General features: G+C 47.2%; 1 protein-coding gene across 1 annotated transcript in view; it reads right to left on the bottom strand.

The window, feature by feature from the left end:
* Nucleotides 1–3578: 3578 nt before the first annotated feature.
* Nucleotides 3579–16132, bottom strand: part of PHC1 (polyhomeotic homolog 1 (Drosophila)) — a 13323-nt gene continuing 769 nt past the window's right edge. Inside the window, exons 2-14 of the mRNA XM_010183858.1 lie at nucleotides 16035–16127; nucleotides 14613–14690; nucleotides 13716–13865; nucleotides 12603–12758; nucleotides 10982–11480; nucleotides 9901–10661; nucleotides 7578–7725; nucleotides 7260–7468; nucleotides 6550–6664; nucleotides 5874–5982; nucleotides 5074–5224; nucleotides 4243–4474; nucleotides 3579–3901 (exon numbers count right to left, since the gene is read on the bottom strand). Coding sequence (XP_010182160.1) covers nucleotides 3747–3901; nucleotides 4243–4474; nucleotides 5074–5224; nucleotides 5874–5982; nucleotides 6550–6664; nucleotides 7260–7468; nucleotides 7578–7725; nucleotides 9901–10661; nucleotides 10982–11480; nucleotides 12603–12758; nucleotides 13716–13865; nucleotides 14613–14690; nucleotides 16035–16127 — 2856 coding nt within the window. The 3' untranslated portion in view covers nucleotides 3579–3746. The remainder of the gene's footprint in view (nucleotides 3902–4242; nucleotides 4475–5073; nucleotides 5225–5873; nucleotides 5983–6549; nucleotides 6665–7259; nucleotides 7469–7577; nucleotides 7726–9900; nucleotides 10662–10981; nucleotides 11481–12602; nucleotides 12759–13715; nucleotides 13866–14612; nucleotides 14691–16034; nucleotides 16128–16132) is intronic.

Below are 16132 nucleotides of genomic sequence, written 5' to 3'. Positions count from 1 at the left end.
AGGAATGAGAGGTGAATCACTGAGAGGAAAAAAGGGCCATGGATGGGTGCAGAAAGGGGAAGTAAAATGAGGCAGTGGGTTAAAACAGCTGAGACTGTAGGAGGGATCTTTTTTCTTTTCCCTGGGGTTTACAGGATCTGTAAAACACTGGAATTCTTTTTCTTCGGATGCATTTTCAGCCTTTCTAGCTTCTGCACTGTTGCGCACTGTTTCTGCCAGCATAACCTGCGCTGGGTGCTCTATGCTAGGCTCCGTGCGGGTGGAAGAGGCATCAGCACCTCTGCAGACTTTTCTTTTCCTAATGGCGATATGTTGGAAGAGTACACACCGGTTTCTTTCAACAGGTATAAAGGGATGGATGCCATCCTCTCAGGCTGGAGAGGGGCAATGCTAAAAACCAACAGGAGTTAGAGTCTTGTGACTTTCCAGTTCAGTCAAAATATTGTCTTCTCAATCACTGAGAAGCAAAAGGAAATTACGTGCTGCTAAGTAAAGGGAACATTTGCTGACACTGAGACTGACATCACGGCAAAAAGAGAAAGGTAGCTGTCACTTGAGTTCTGTTACAAGCTTCCTGAGGTGACTGCCCACGCAGGTCAGTCACTGTCAGCATTGTGAAGTCATGCACCTCGAAAGTTCTTTGTTTGGCAGAGGGTTTTCCCATGAAGCTACCAAAATTTATTTTTATAAAAAAAGGAACCAAGAATGCCAACACTTTACAAACTGCCTAAGGGACTCCCATGCTTACAAAGCCAGCTTTTGTAAATCACTGTCCACTTTATGCATGGTGTAGATGCGGTCTTAAGACACTTGCCCCGCACAGATGGTACTTGCACACTGCTACTGGCTGGGAATGAGAGGCACCTTCTCCTGGGGCCCTGGTGAAAAGCAGGTACAGCTGAGTTGCAAGACTCAATTGGAAACTTCAGGAACTTGGCACCTTGACTCCTAATTGCGTTTAATGCCAGGTGCTAGACTCTAAGCAATCCCATGCTGCTGTGTTAGAGACTGGCAGAGAACTGTCCCAAGTTTTGAGGGCAGAGAGACTGTGAATAAGCGAGCCACTACTGCTAACAGCAGAGTACAGACAAGGTTCCTGTATTTTTAATACTACCAAAGCAGTCTGAACAGTGACACTGAGGGAAAAGAGGTGGCCCTGCTTCCTTGCTGGGTTTAGAGTGGGCAAACAATTCCTGCTTTCTTTGGCTTTTGTTACAGTCTCAATCTTTCTCATAACATGGGAAAAATAGGAAGTCACTAAGTCTGTGGTTACTGTTTTTCATGGTGGTGTTTAAGGTAATTTTTTTTGTACAAAACACAACTTTCAAAAATAAAATGACAAAAAAAACCTGGTGAAGTGTTATGTTGATGTAACAGGAGCTTGCTTTGGTGCCGGAACATTTTATTTATCCAGGGGTGAAAGGTCCTTGGTGCCTGAACTTCTTTTGGTAGGAATGGATCTCTTCTTGTTAGTACATGTTTTTTTGCTGCCACCTTGTATCACTCTAGGTCCCTTAGGGCTTAAGAGGGAGGAGTATTCACCTCTTTAATAGCTGAAGCTTTAAAAGCTCAGGTAGTTATGGATGCGAAAAGTTTCACATGCTCCATATTTCTCTGCAGCAATAGAAATCAAAAGTAACTTTTTGATGAAGGCTGTACTTCTCAAACACGAGGTTAGTGTTCAGGTTGGGGGCAGGGGGAGGAGGTAAAAAGCAGCCTGCAAAGCCTGAACAAGCATTTTTTTTATTAAGAACATGGAACATGAAATGAAGAAGTGAACCCTTCCCATTTGACTGAAATAAAATCCGGTCCTCAGAAGTAGCTAGTAACACAGGCAGGCTACCTGCCTGCCTACCCTTGCCAAGGGCCAAGCTAAACAGGAGCTTTATCACACCCAGCCTGTTAAGGATAAAATGGTTCAAGGGCAGCCTTCCCCTCTCCTGACTGCACTTAGAGATCCTAACCTCCCCTTTCCCTGTCTCCAAATTACATCAGACCAAATAGTCTTACAGAGTACAAGCATGGGCAGCTTCCTTTGGGCCTATTTTGATTCAAGAAGTCTCAGAAGTCTTTTCTCATAGCAACAAGGATGCCACTAAAGTGAGATTCAACATTTAAGACTAGGAAGCTGCTGCCACATTTAATCCATCTTCTAAGCACCTTTCCCTCTTCCCCTCTTCTAACACAGGTTAGGAAAGAGCCCATTCCAAAGGCCTCCTCCCTTGCCACTACAGCTTTCCTGCAACAGTAGGTGCTTTCCACACAGAACAGTCTTATGTTTCACTCAAATATTCACATGAAACTTCTGAAAACAGAAAAGCTGCAACACATGGTTTATAAAGTCATCTTGCTTTCAGGTATTTGGCTCTAGGGAACACTTACCTCTTCATGCTTTGATAATTTCTTCAGGTTGTTTTTTTGCCTGTTTGTTTGTTTGAAGCAGAGGCACTTCTGGAAGAGAAGACCTCTGCCCAGGTTTTCACCTTTGGCAATCTGGTTACAGAACTTCAGAATACCACATTTGGTCCTTAGAAAAGCCCAAACCTGGAGGGGCTAAAAGGGAGGAACTCAGCCTATAACAAAATTCTACCCTTTAGAAAGAAGTAGCATTAAAGGATTAGTATTCAGTTGTTGGAGGGTGTGTTTTTGGTTTTCTTTAACTGAGGAAGAGAAATATTTGTTTTACAACACTAAACAAAAAAAAACAAAAAAAAAAGCTTGAGGCAGGCAATTCAATTCTGCCAGCTTAAACTTTGTCCCATAAGGTCTCCTGAGGATAATTAAGATAGACACAAAAATAATATAAACTGATAAAAGAACACAAAAAATAATACAAACCCTCAAAACCAAAACCCTAGCCCCTTTTATGAAGAGCCTTGGCGCTTCTGGAGACTGCTTTGGATTTGTAAATTATGCTCTAGCACAATGGGGAGACAAACCTAGTGCTGGCCGATTCCCTAATATAAGACATTCCCTCTCCCATTCGATTTTCCCCATCACCTTGTCCTAAGTAGTCAGGATAAATCCCCGTCTGACTGGTTCAGAGAGGAGCATCTGGAGCGAATAGCTGCTGCAACACTTTGTCTTCACTCTGCGTCACTACAGGAGACAGTAAAACTAAGGCAGCTCTTATTGCCACAGGCCTTTGAGTTTGGTATGCATGCTGGAATGGCTATTAAACCGACTTCATGAACAGCCTCGGTGTTCTTGTAAGAGTGGAACAGCAGCAGCCCCTTTTGCTCAAATTCTTGCTCATCCACCTCTGTCTCTTGGAATTCCCCACTTCCCCTTCCTAAATGCCCCGCACACAGCTGCTCCCAATGTCCACACGGGGCCAGCTCTTCCTATGCCTCAAGTTCTGGCATAGCAAGGTTCAAGACTAAGATCTAGCAGACCTGCTGTAAGCAAAACAGGAGCAAGGGCAGTTCCCCCTTTCAGAAGTCTGCTAAGACAGAAAGAGGTCCCCTTCCCATCTTTATGTGGTATATGGGAGAGGCATATTCAAAATCAGGAAGAGGGAAAGATGTTTCAAGGCCCCGGGTGGGAGTTTTCCTCCCCCTTGTAGCACCATTAAGAGACCAAGACATGGGCTTGTGCGTGGCAGTTTCAGTCAGTTAAATTCCTTCTCATTCTTGAATGCAAGACCACAGGGGACTGTCCCATTCTTCCCTGCCCCAGCAGGATGCTCCAAAGCTGACAGCTGCCCTGGGGTCAGAGCAGAAGTGAGACCTCCGACTTCAGAGCTGTTAGGTCTCCTTGAGGATATTGATCTTGGCACAGATCTTGAGAGCTGGTCCCAGCTTGATGTTCATGGCACTCATGAGGTGTTCCTCCTTCAGAAGCAACAGGGCCTGGCCATCAATTTCCTGTGACCGAAACTCCTCAGCAATCTCCTGGCAACCTGTGAAAGTGGAAAAAAACCCAAAAAAACAGGTCTGAGAAACAGATGTGCCCTGGGCACTCCCCTTGTTCCCATTCTTTGGGCCTCTGGCAGGTACAGAACGCAAGCTGGGAATCTAACCAATCCCCCTCCCCGCTTTACTCCACAATCTGCCTGAGGACACAGGGTGCTTGAGGAGCACAAATCACCCATCTGTAGAACCTACTCCAATTCAGAAGCAGTTACAAAAGTGCAATAAAAGCACTAGGCACCACTGACACCGCTTTCTTTCCAGAAAGAGAGCCAAAGTATTTCCACATGCTACTGGGTCACAGGACTGCAGGAGAGGATCTTAATTTCACCTTGCAGTGATGCAATGAACTCGTACACTTCCTCCACACTCCAACGACTGGGATTGCTGGACAGAAAGACTGGGTTGATGCCATGTAGGTCTGGGGTAGGCGGGACCATGCTAGAGTTTGCCAGGTCCCTCTCTCCATGACTAGCCCTTACTGACAAGGGTCCTGGAGATGTAGGGGACAAAGCTTCATCATAGCTGGAGTTATCAGAGCCTCGACTTGAGTCTTCTTGGCCCTACAAGACCATAGGAAAGAAAGAAAACAAAAGGCGCTTTGTAAGAAATTCACGATTACCAGGTGCAAAACAAAACACTGGAAACAGAAGAAGTTGTCCCAGTCATCTGGTGCAACTGTCTCAGGCTGTTGGTCCAGAGGCAACTGATGCAAGAGCTCCTTGATGCCAGAAAGAGACTTTCTCTCACCTCTCTTCCTTTTCCTTCTCCCCATCCTCCCCCAGCCCATTCTTCTTCCTCATGTTAGCTCTGAAACTCATTCAGTTCTTTTATAATCTGATTCAAATCATTCATCTGGAAGAATTCTAATCAAATGGGAGAAGTGGGTTGTTTCCTACCAAGGCTGTCAGCTGATCTCGCTCACTGGGACCTCTGAGACACATGTGAGAGTAAACAGAACAAGTACAAATGTGAATCCACTTTCTGCAGTCGATGAGCGATTGTAACAGCTCACTGTGCCCTGTGCAGTGACTGTGTCAGCGTGCACCTGGCACGTCCTGTACGACTACATCCACTGTGAGAAAGTGATACAGCTGTCCAGCAGGGACAGCTTTGACACCAAGATCTGCCTGGGCAGAGGCAGACAGGACTATGTCCTTACCCTGTGGCGCTTGCCCTGGATCTTTGTTCGAGCAATTTCAGAGCTGCTGCGCCGTGGTCCCCGCCGGCGCACGCGAGCGTAGTTGGCTTCCTGGAATTCCTTCATCTTCTTTCTCTGCAGCCGAAACTGATGGCTGCAGCTGACGTTGTACCTCAAATAAGCCAAAGCAGAGCAGCAGTTAGGAAACAGCAGCTACCTAAAACCTACCACTTCTTCTTGCTCTAGATGAGGATAAAACTCCTCTGTTCTCCTCCTTCTAAGACTTCCCCCTGGAAGGAACCAGCCCAGACTTCTGACACAAGCAATATTTGCACACCAGTCTTGATCTAACATCTGAAGGGTCAATTAAGACATTTCTTCAAGGGAAAAAAGACCCATAACAAGCACTCTGCTATCAATAGGAGGCAGCAATGACTAACTTCCCTTTTTTTCCTCCCCAGTGCTCCCTTGTGTCTTTGTCCAGTACCAGTGCAGCAGGCAGCTACTGGCACACATGTGTTTAGTCAGTCAAATATACACTTGACTGAAGAGGAGTTCTTTGGAGCCCCAGAAATTCCCCCTTCCCACTTCCTTTTCTGAGCAAGTCAGAAATCCCATTTACACTCAACACCACATCTACCTCTCCAGACCTAGAGGCGTTTACAAATAATTTAGAGTCCTAAAGGATCTCTGTGGCCAGTGCAGCGCATGCAGGGAGGATCAGATGTACTCAAGTCTTCTACACTACCTAGAGAAGGGGCAGATGCCCAGTTCCAGAGAATGTGTAGTCAGAGAAAAGGAAGATTATGTCTTGCCATTACCTTTTAGCACAGGTCATGGAACAAAACCTCTTGGAGCCACGGAACTGGGTTGCTGGGGCATACTTCCCACAGTATTCACACTTCAGCAAGTTTGCCTTCTTATCAAGCTCTAGTGATAGAGATACACACCAACTGATGATTTGAACTGAAGCAGATCACACACAATGATTCCCCATTCCACCACTCTTCCTCTGAGCAGACAGGTTGCAAGCACTACTTTTCATTGAGTCATTAAGCAGTTGGCTTGGACAAAAGAGGCAGAAGCTCCACTAAATAGGACCCCAGGATATTGAACACAACAGTTTATTTCTCATGTCAGTACCATTTTGCTAAGCAAGCAAAAGATAGCATATCCCTCATATCCTATATAGCTGTGGGAGTAGATCTCCCTCAATGCACTCTCTGCTGTATCCACACATCCTTCACAGCCCTCAGAGTCACTAGAGACAGGTACAGTTCAGATTCTCCTGCTTACTACTGACGCAGGGTCTGTTAGATCACATTAACAACAACAACAAAGTATTTTCTGACACTCAAGAAAGGGGCATCCATAGCTTGCATCTCTAGGGAGTTACGAGAAGGGATGCAAGTCCATAATGTGTAAAATCAGTAATACCATATCAGAGAGCACAAACTTCCAGTAATACCAGCTAAGCTTCCTGGTGCTGAAACTCACCCACAGAAGCACTGTCCCCTCCCGGAGAATTGCTGGACAGGTTTTCACTCTGGACAGAAGGGGCCTCTCCCTGCAGTGGTTTCTCAGATTCTTTCAGCAGCTGAGAACAACCCACCTGGACAGGAAGAGAAAGAGCTGGGCCCATCAGTAAAGGATTCGTTGTGTCTCCACCCTCTGCAAGGTATATGCCACTCATAACTCATTACAGCTCAGAACCCCTCTGCCTACTGGGGAAGGGGAGATGCTGAGCAAAGCTCTTACTCCCTCCTGACTCACAGGCTTGGCAGTTCATTCAAATATCACTAAGTACTATCTGCCTTGAATAGCCTGCAAGTCCATGTAACTCCATTCCCCCTTATTTGCTTTAACTTCACTCACTGCTTGTTCAAAATGCAGTTCATCTTTGCCTCACTAAAAATCAGAGAAGAACCTTCTTTCAATTCCTGCATAAATTATTGCTTTAGGTACTACTGGAGAAAACATTTCCCACCACACTTGTTTTACTCCTTTCAACCCAGTCTCTTTAATGCCACCAATCAATGCCTTGCTTCATGCATGACACCCACCTCCTTCCTATTCACTGTGTCTCAGGCTAAAAATGCTGAGTTTTGGGGGAAATATGGGGAAAGAAGCTCCTGTCCAAAAATGGAAGCCCACCACCCTCCCAAGAGAGCACTACACCTCCTTCCCCCACAGCAGAGAATCCTTACTGGAAAGGGCTCTGCTCCTTCCTGGATTACAAAGCCCTCAATGATGTGTGTGAGGATCTGGGGCTTGACAATGGCTTGTGGGGGTTTCGAGTCTCCCATCTGACGTGACGTCATTGCCAGGTTAGGGGTGGGAGCAGGGGCAGGGGCGACTGATGCTCCTTCACTTGAGGTGGTATTTGGGGTTGCAGTAGCAGCAGGATCAGATTTATCTGGAAAGTTAACAGCACAAGAGTCAGTTACCTTTACTCCATCTACTTCAAGTGGAATACGAGATCAGATTGTTAGCACACACAAGCAGAGCTCTCCTTTGTACCTCACCTCCAAGGCCACTCTTCTCTTCCATGTTTTTGGGACTCTCTGTCACAGGAGAGGACCTGGCAGGCAGAAGTGCAGTGGCACTGGATGATTCCTCCTTCTCCTCCTCTGACTCTGCCTTGCGCTTTACCGCTAAGGTCTGAGACTTGCCCTGCATGAACAGAGAGGTACAGGTAAGCAGAGAGTGGAGCCCCAAAGCAAAGAACAAGGCAGATCAAAAATGAAGATGCGTTCTGCACCACTGTACTTCATCTCCAGCCCATTTCCTTCTCCTGAAGATGCCTCTAGCTCCCTCACAGCATTCACCTCTACTCAGGAGCATTTGCCTAGCAGGGAGCAAAACTTCAGTGGAGTCACTACCACACCACTATGACTAGGATCTGGTGTCCCAAGTCATGCTGATACATTGCTATAATACCATGACACTGTGTAAACCTCAAAGGATTATCCCAGGAAGAAAGAAATGGAATGGCAGTCACCCAGCAGTTTCCAAACAGGCTTTCAGCTAGATCAGACATGTTTCAATGACGGAGAGTCAGAACAGTAGGGAAAACGTGTTGGATGAGAACAGGTATGTTTCCTCAACTCTAAAAAGCAGACAAACCCTGTGACACCTCCCCGAAGAAGCAGCCAGAGATTAGAAACAGTCTCAGCAACTGGCTAAGGATATCTAAACTGGCTGGTGTCCCAGGAGTTAGCTAGGCCCCAGCTGGACAATTCACAGCAGCATGAACGAGGCCTGTGCAGCATGAGCCATCTCTATTTCCCTCCGCATAGCCTATTGCTACAGGATCCTCTGAGGCCTAGAGTCAGCGGCTGGTACCACACACCAAGCAATCTCTGACCTGGAGGTATCCACACCTAGTGAGGAGAGGAGAGTTCAGTCTTCATGGCCCACTCAGCTCTCATCGCTCTCCTGAGACAACAAAGAGGCCAGTTACTGTTTGTACTTCGTTTATGTGTCAAGATTTTGGTAGCAGGGGACTGCAGGGTTGACTTCTGTGAGAAGACACCAGAAGCTACCCTCATGTCCAACAGAGCCAGTGCCAGCCGGCTCCCAAGATGCACCCACCACTCGCCAAAGCTGAGCCCATCAGCGACAGTGGTAGTGACTCTGTCATCACATATTTAAGAAAGATGAAAAAATACTGTGCAGCAGCACCTGGGAGTCAGCAGTGAGAAACAGCCCTGCAGATACCAAGGTTAATAAATGAGAGGGAAGAGGTGTTCCAGGTGCCCTGCAGCCCATGGTGCAGCCCACGGTGAGGCAGGCTGTCCCCCTGCAGCCCATGAAGGCCTACAGTGGAGCAGATCTCGACCTGCAGCCCATGGAGTACCCCACAGCAGAGCAGGTAGACTCCACCCTGAAGGCAGCTGTTACCCTGTGGAGAGCCAGTCCACATTAGAGCAGGCTCTTGGCAAGACCTGTGGCCCAGTGGAGAGAGGCCCACACTGGAGAAGGTTTTCTGGCAAGACCTGTGACCCTGTAAGGAACCCACACCAGAGCAGTTTGTTCCTGAAGGACTGCACCCCATGGAGAGGACCCCCACTGGAGCAGTTTGTGAAGAAACACAGCCCATCAGAAGAACCCATATTAGGGAAGTTCTTGAAGGACTTCATCCCATGGGAGGGATCCCATGCTGCAGCAAGGGAAAAGTATGAAGAGAAAGGAGCAGCAGAGACAAAATATTATTAACTGATATCAAGCCCCTTTCTTCTGCACTGCTCAGGGGGAAGAGGTAGAAGCTGGGAATGAAGTTGAGTCTGCAAAGAAGGGGGGGAGGATTTTCTTAGATTTGTTCCTATTTCTCATTATCCTACTCTGACTAATTGGCAATAAATTAAATGAATTTTCCTAAATTGAGTTTGTTTTGCCTGTGATGGTAATTGGTAAGTGATCCCTCTGACCTTATCTCAACCCTCAAGCTTTTTCTTGTATTTTTCTCCCCTTGTCCTGCTGTGAAGGGGGAGTGATAGAGTAGCTTGGTGGTCACCTGGCAGCCAACCAAGGTCAACCCACCACATTGTTAAATGTGATATTTAGTATGTGATGTGGACACCTACCCCATAGGGGCAGGGTCCGAGTCTCACCTATTTACTTCATGCAAGTCTCCGAATGATAATGTGGAAGAGAAACACTAGTAGCCAGTAACCCCAAGGGTTTGACTGGAATTAAGTGTTTTCGAGAGGAAAACGTCTCCACATCCCTTTACCCAAACCCCTTACCCATTCCATCCCACTGACCTGGGCCTGGACTGCGATTGGTGTCCTAGGAATGAATAAACAGAATCCATATGCTATTCTCCTTCTCAATGGTATCACTTACTGGCAACTGGACAGACTGCATGTAGAATGCTGCTGGCATCTGAGCCACAACTGGAGAGGAGGCTGGGCTCTTCACCATGTGGGCTGTGCCTTGAACTTGTGCCAAATTCACCCCTGTGGTGAGAGGAGGAGCTTCCTGTGAGGATGCTGGAGCTGAAGACGATGATGGGGAAGCAGCATGGGCTTGGGAAACAGGCTGGACCACAGCTGGCATTCCCCGGGATGTCGGCACTGCTGCAGCAATCTGGGCCAAACCCAGTGCTTGGGCTTGGCCTGAGCCCTGCTGCCGAGTACCCACCACCTGCACTGGGATGTGTGGTGGAGGCTGCTGTGCTGCTGACATTTTGGCAGGCCCAAGCTGAGGTGGTTTGATAGGGGTGACCAGAGATTTTGACTGAATTGGAACAGGTGACTTGGTGGCTGGCTGGCAAGGATTGTCCTGCTGGAGCTGCACAGGCTGTGGCTGGGACTGCAACATAGGTTGCACCACAAGGGTCTGAGCCTGCTGCTGATTTTGGGGTGGAGCCTGCTGCTGTGGAGGCTGAGCTTGCTGCTGCTGTTGGGTCAGAGATGGTGCTTGCTGTTGTTGCTGCTGTTGTGCCAGCTGGAGATGGGTGGCTGTGTGGAGGAGCTGGGACTGGCGGTGCTGAAACTGCTGTTGGTGATGAATGGCAATCTGCTGCTGGATCACCACCTGCTTCTGCAGGTGGATCTGCTGCTGCTGCTGGATCAGTGAGTGTGGCTGGATCTGTGTATATGTGGCTATACGAACACAGAGTGGGAAAAGAGGAGAGCACAAAAGTTCACAACAGTGCAGCTGGAAACAACAACATGAAAAAAACCAAAAAGCAGCCAGACACTGCACTGGTTTGAGTCATTAAATGACTGACAGCTTACTGGCAGAGGACATGGGGGACTAAATCAACTTCTCTTGCTAGTAGAAAGGGATAACCCCCAGAGACCAGCCTCCAGGAACGCAGAGGCTGGGAGGCACACTGGGAAACCTCTCACCACTGGGCTTTCAAATGGCACTCTTCTGAAAGCCCAGTGGGCTCAAAGAGAAGGAACAGGTCTGCACTTACCTGAGCTGATCAGTGTCTGGCTGGGTGCTGGCGTAGCAGTCCTGGTCAGGTTCATGCCCACTGTTTGCTGTCCACTGCTGTCCATTTCACCCTTCTTTGTGGCTGCATTCTCTGTCTCTGTCTGGCTTCCCTGGCTGACAGTCACAGCCTGGGCAGCTGCTACTGGTAACGGCTGAACCACCCCTGTGCCTTTCCTTTGGCAACTGCCAGTAGCGCCTGCCGAGGAGGCCTGGCTCAATCCCGTTGAGGTCTGGCTCCCACCGCTTGCCACCACACCCCCAGAGACACCATTGCTGCCTGCTCCCCCCTGGCTCAAGTTGAGGGACTGGCCCGTGCTGCCAGAGGAGGCCTGAGCCACTGCCAAGGTCTGGCCCGTGCTGCTGGCCTGCGGTAAGCCTGACGCCTGGGAGCTTCCTGGCAGAGCTGCCTTCTGAGCAGAGCTTTGGAGCTGGGCGTTAGTGGCAGAGGTCTGTTGGCTCCTCACAGCCAAGTTCTGCACCTAGAAACACACATTCAAAACAGAGTCCGTTTGCTTCACGTGCATTACTGGCCGCAAGTTTAGCAGAGAACACATAAGCTGCACACTCTACTGGGATGCAAGCTAAGTCGATGCTTCAAATCTCACATGAGGAGCTGGCTAATGCTACAAGGGCAAAGCTCAGGTGCAGCCCTCCTCAGAAAACACATTATCCTGAACTCCCTCCAGCCCCATCTCTGATGGAAGTTAAAGATCTCGTGGCACTTTCTGAACGGCATGTGAGGACACCACTATTCTCTGAGGCAGGGGGCAACCTTCAGACCTGCCTGCCTTACCCTTTTGTTGGTAGGATCCAGTTTAGCATGACTCTAAAAGTGCTGAGATACCCCTTTAAAGACCAGTAATTCCTTTTCAATTTTTGTGTCACCTGCCTCGTCCCTCTGTGCAGAGCTTTCCACTCAGGAGGGTCCACAGATCTACCCATGGCCTGCAGCCCTTCTGATTTCACCAGTTCCTCTGCATTTTGGTGCTGCCACCCTCTGTATTTGCTCCCCCTCCAAATGCAGCGTTAGCTTCAAGTATGATCATGGCTCACTTTCCTTCAAAGAAAGTGCTCCAGACAAGAAAAATATGAAGTTACTGGAAATCCCAGTGACTGGTATAGGACAAGGAAAATGGGAAGCCACGGCAGCTCCCAGACCTGGAGAATTACTTATAGATGAATGCAGGAGCTAAGACCTTGTGGCCTTTTTGGTCTTCAGCATCTTTTCAATAACAAACCAACTGGGTGAAGGAATACTGCTGCTGGCAAAGACTCTTCACAGCTGAGTGACTGCAAACTGGACACAGAACTCAACACTTCTTTTCACACAAGGAGAATTGACAAACTGTGAAGACGGGATTGATCCAGCCTGTGGTTCACCCCAGAAATTTTAAGCAGAGATTAATCCCATTTCTGGAGGCAAAAAGCAAATATGAAAAAACAGTGGCAAGAGAAAACAGTTTCTCCTGCCTAAACAGGGACACAGGATGGGGATAAAATACAGCTAATATGCTACACAGGGATGGCTAGAGACAAAGATCAGAATGTGAGGTGATGGAGAGCAGGTGAAAGGGAGGACTCTCAGAGGGGGTGTCACTGACCTGGTCTGTGTCTCCATGGACCCCAGGAGACTGAGTGGATGGTACCTCCTGCTGGACAGCGGCCACAGCCCCATTGGGCATCAGGATGAGTTGGGAGGCAAGAGGCACATTGCGGCCCAAGGTCCGGTTTACCTGCAACAGGTTCCCCAGCTGTGGCTGTTGAGGAGGCATCAGGTGATGTGGAATGAAAGGAATGCAGAGGAGAGAAGGACAGACAACAAACCACAAGCAAACAGATTACAAACCAACAATGGGCTGCAATGTCACAAACTACAAAACTCCCAACCCTCCCTGCACTGTATCACTGAACACAACCCTCAGGAACAGGAAACTGGGAACAGTCTCCTTACGGAAACAAGCACTTTTCTACCAAACATGGGCCTAGGACAACTCCAACAGACTGCCCAAGACTGGCTAAAAGCCTCGGGTGTCATTTAATTTTCAAATGCATATCCAGGACAGGTTGAGAAACAGTGATAAAAACATATATCCAAGACCAGGGTTGCTTAAAAGAAGGGGATTACAATCTGTATCTAAAGTCAACTGACACAGAAAATATTTTTCAAATAGGTAACCAAACCCCATATTGACTATAGTCAAGCCTAATGTTTTCTATTTAGCAGCACTTCAAACCAATTAAAATTATATTTGTTCATGTTAAGTTTCTAGATTTACTTGAATTCTGATTTATGTTTCTGAGCTTGGCAGTGGTGGAAGAGAATAATTTACCATATATCTGTTCAAGCACTCATCCAGAAAAGTACCTTTATTTCTGTGGGCTATATGCAAGTCTAGGACATATATGTCACATTTACACTCTACTGAGAAGTGCCATGGGATCTTTAACATCTATGCAGAGCAGAGACAAACATGGTTCTTAATGATCTCACCTGAGCCACAGAACACAAAGCTCATCTACCCTCAAAAGCTGAGCCCAGAGTCAAACTTGTAGTTTCAGGGACAAGAGCTTCTCCATCTGAATTTAAAATATAATGCATCATCCTTAAAACTAGAGCTAGTCAAAAGGTGTTGGTAATCCCAAGCAGTGAAACACTGAAGTGGCTAGGAAATGGAGTTCATGGTCAGGACACATTTTGCATACACATCTCTTACCCGGAGATACATCTGGGCCTGTGACTGGTTGAGAGGCGGCGAGGTGGTATTCCCAAGGAGCACAGACTGCGTCAGGGTTGTGGCGCTGGGGGAACTCACACTCTGTGACCGACTGATCAGCTGAGCAGCTGATGTGGTGGCTAGGTTGATCTTAAAACAGATAAAACTCCCAAATCATAAATGAAGAGGTGGAGGCAAAGAAATAAGTACAAATGTGCTTACTGGATTACAGCCAGAACAGATATTTTACAGTTTTTTCCTATATCACAAAGGGGACCAAGAAGAAAAATGTTCTTGTCTTAAGGGGCCATGCAATCTAAACTAGCCAAAGCCCTCATTTGTATGCTGAGCTGTATCACCACTGTTAGCATGCAACTGCAATAAGAGATTAAAAAGAAATACATAATTTTCTCCAGCCTCTCAAGCAAAGAAGAAAAGCCCACCAAGCAATTTCTAGCCTAACCAACTCATCTACTCCCTGAACAAATCTCAGTTCCTTCCCACTCACTACAAAACCAGACTTCCTCTCATCCAACAAACTACTACTCTGCTCAAGAAGAGCATTCTCTTTCAAGCCAGTCAAGAGCATTCCCTTTCAAGAAGTCCTGATCCTTTCCTAATCCACAACAACATACCCCCAAAGCCTTCAGCAAACATAGATCAGTGTCTACCTTTCCAGCTAAAAGCCTCTCCCCCTCAGAAACCTCCTCCGGGCTCAACCCCCACCAGCAATGACAGCACCCCAAATCCTCAAAGTTGTCTGCATCTTGTGGAATCCCAGCACTTTTAGAAGTTGTGTGTCCCTGGCTGACTGCCTTCCTTAAAAGACAGAGGAGGAAGAACAAGGCAAGGGTGGAAAGGAGGCTTTGATATGTGTGTGAGAGAGCAGTTACTTACAGAGGCCTGGGTGGTGGTGGTCTGTTGCGGGGTGCTGGTGTTGGGGGAGCTGGCCTGTCTACTGGCTGCAATTGTAGCCTGCAAGAGAGAGTGACAGAGACATGAGTACCTGGAACAAACTTTTCAATCCAGCCCAAATAGTGGCTTTGTCAGAACACCTAGCCTCATCACCATCTTCTCCTATTCCTGATAACGGGAGCACAATATAACCACTACAAACCCTTGCCATGCCTTACATATCAGGTGCAGCAACACAGCAAGGTACCTCCCCTTCTCCAACCAGTTCAGTCCTATGTAATCCCCAAGACCATGGACGACAGATCCTCAGAGTGCATGACCTCCAGTCCTTCCACACATGGGTACACATCCTACTGTCACCTCAGTTTGTCATGCTACCCACACACTGCAACCCTCATCCTGATGCTGCATTCCACTGCTAACAGCCAGACGTTCCTCACAGTATTAGCAATTTGCTGGGCCAGTGAGGCAGTTGAGTAACAATGCAATGATAGCACTCCAAGTAACAAACTTCAGAATACAGCACATGTGGTTTGTGGAGGAATGTAAATATTGTTAGATTTCGCCTCACTCCCTCCCCACCACAATCCCATGGGAATTCCACTGTACAAGTTAGTTTTATAACTACGATCTGTGCGAAACTGGTGAGAGGATTCTAGTCCCTTTATGCTATAAAACTGCAGGTAGGGATTTTGAGAACAACTAAATCCTGGATTAACAGACAGGGAGGACAGCAACTTATGGAGATATTGTTACACAGACAGAACTGTATTTGCATCACACATAATTCATCTTCAGCTGGTGATAAAGTCTGGTAGGTGTGCAAAGTTGCTAAAGAAAAAAAAAATCACTCAACAATTATGGATCATAATATATTTCTATTTGTATAAATATATCTCAATAAAAGAAACACCCTCCCAGCTGGACAAGATCTACTCCAGATCCCTCTTGCTAGTAACTGGTAAAACACAGGCTACTAAATTTCAAGGTGTAAAATTCAGAGGATACCACCTGAAATTTGCCACACAAAAGACCATGCTTATTCTCAAGAGAAATGACAGTCCATGGTGCACTTTAAGACAGTTTTTAAACACTGCTGTATTCACTGCTGATTTAACCACACATCTTTTATTTTAAAAAAGGTGTAGGGGCGGGTCACAGGCCTCTAAAATTCAACTTCCCTTATGGGGATGCCAAATTTTATCTTCCCCTGCTCTGTACCTGAAAACCAAGTGAATATTTGCATCAAGCTTCCAGTTGACTAGCTGTTTGTATTAGCTTTAGACAATGTGTTTAGAGACTCCTCTAATTATGGCTCAGGAGGACCTTGTGTAAAAGTCACTGTATAAAGAGAGAATCTCTAAATCCTTCCAATGCCTCTCCTTCTGCCCCCTGGCAACTCACCTGCTGGACAGCAGCCAGGCTGTGAAGCTGGGCACTGTTAAGCTGCTGCTGGAGCATAAACTGATGAAAGTACTGGGCTGCATTGGGCTGTCTCTGGA

The sequence above is a fragment of the Mesitornis unicolor genome, unplaced genomic scaffold (genome assembly GCF_000695765.1).
Source record: "Mesitornis unicolor isolate BGI_N332 unplaced genomic scaffold, ASM69576v1 scaffold32434, whole genome shotgun sequence".
NCBI lineage: Eukaryota > Metazoa > Chordata > Aves > Mesitornithiformes > Mesitornithidae > Mesitornis > Mesitornis unicolor.
This window is presented reverse-complemented; position numbering and strand designations above follow the sequence as displayed.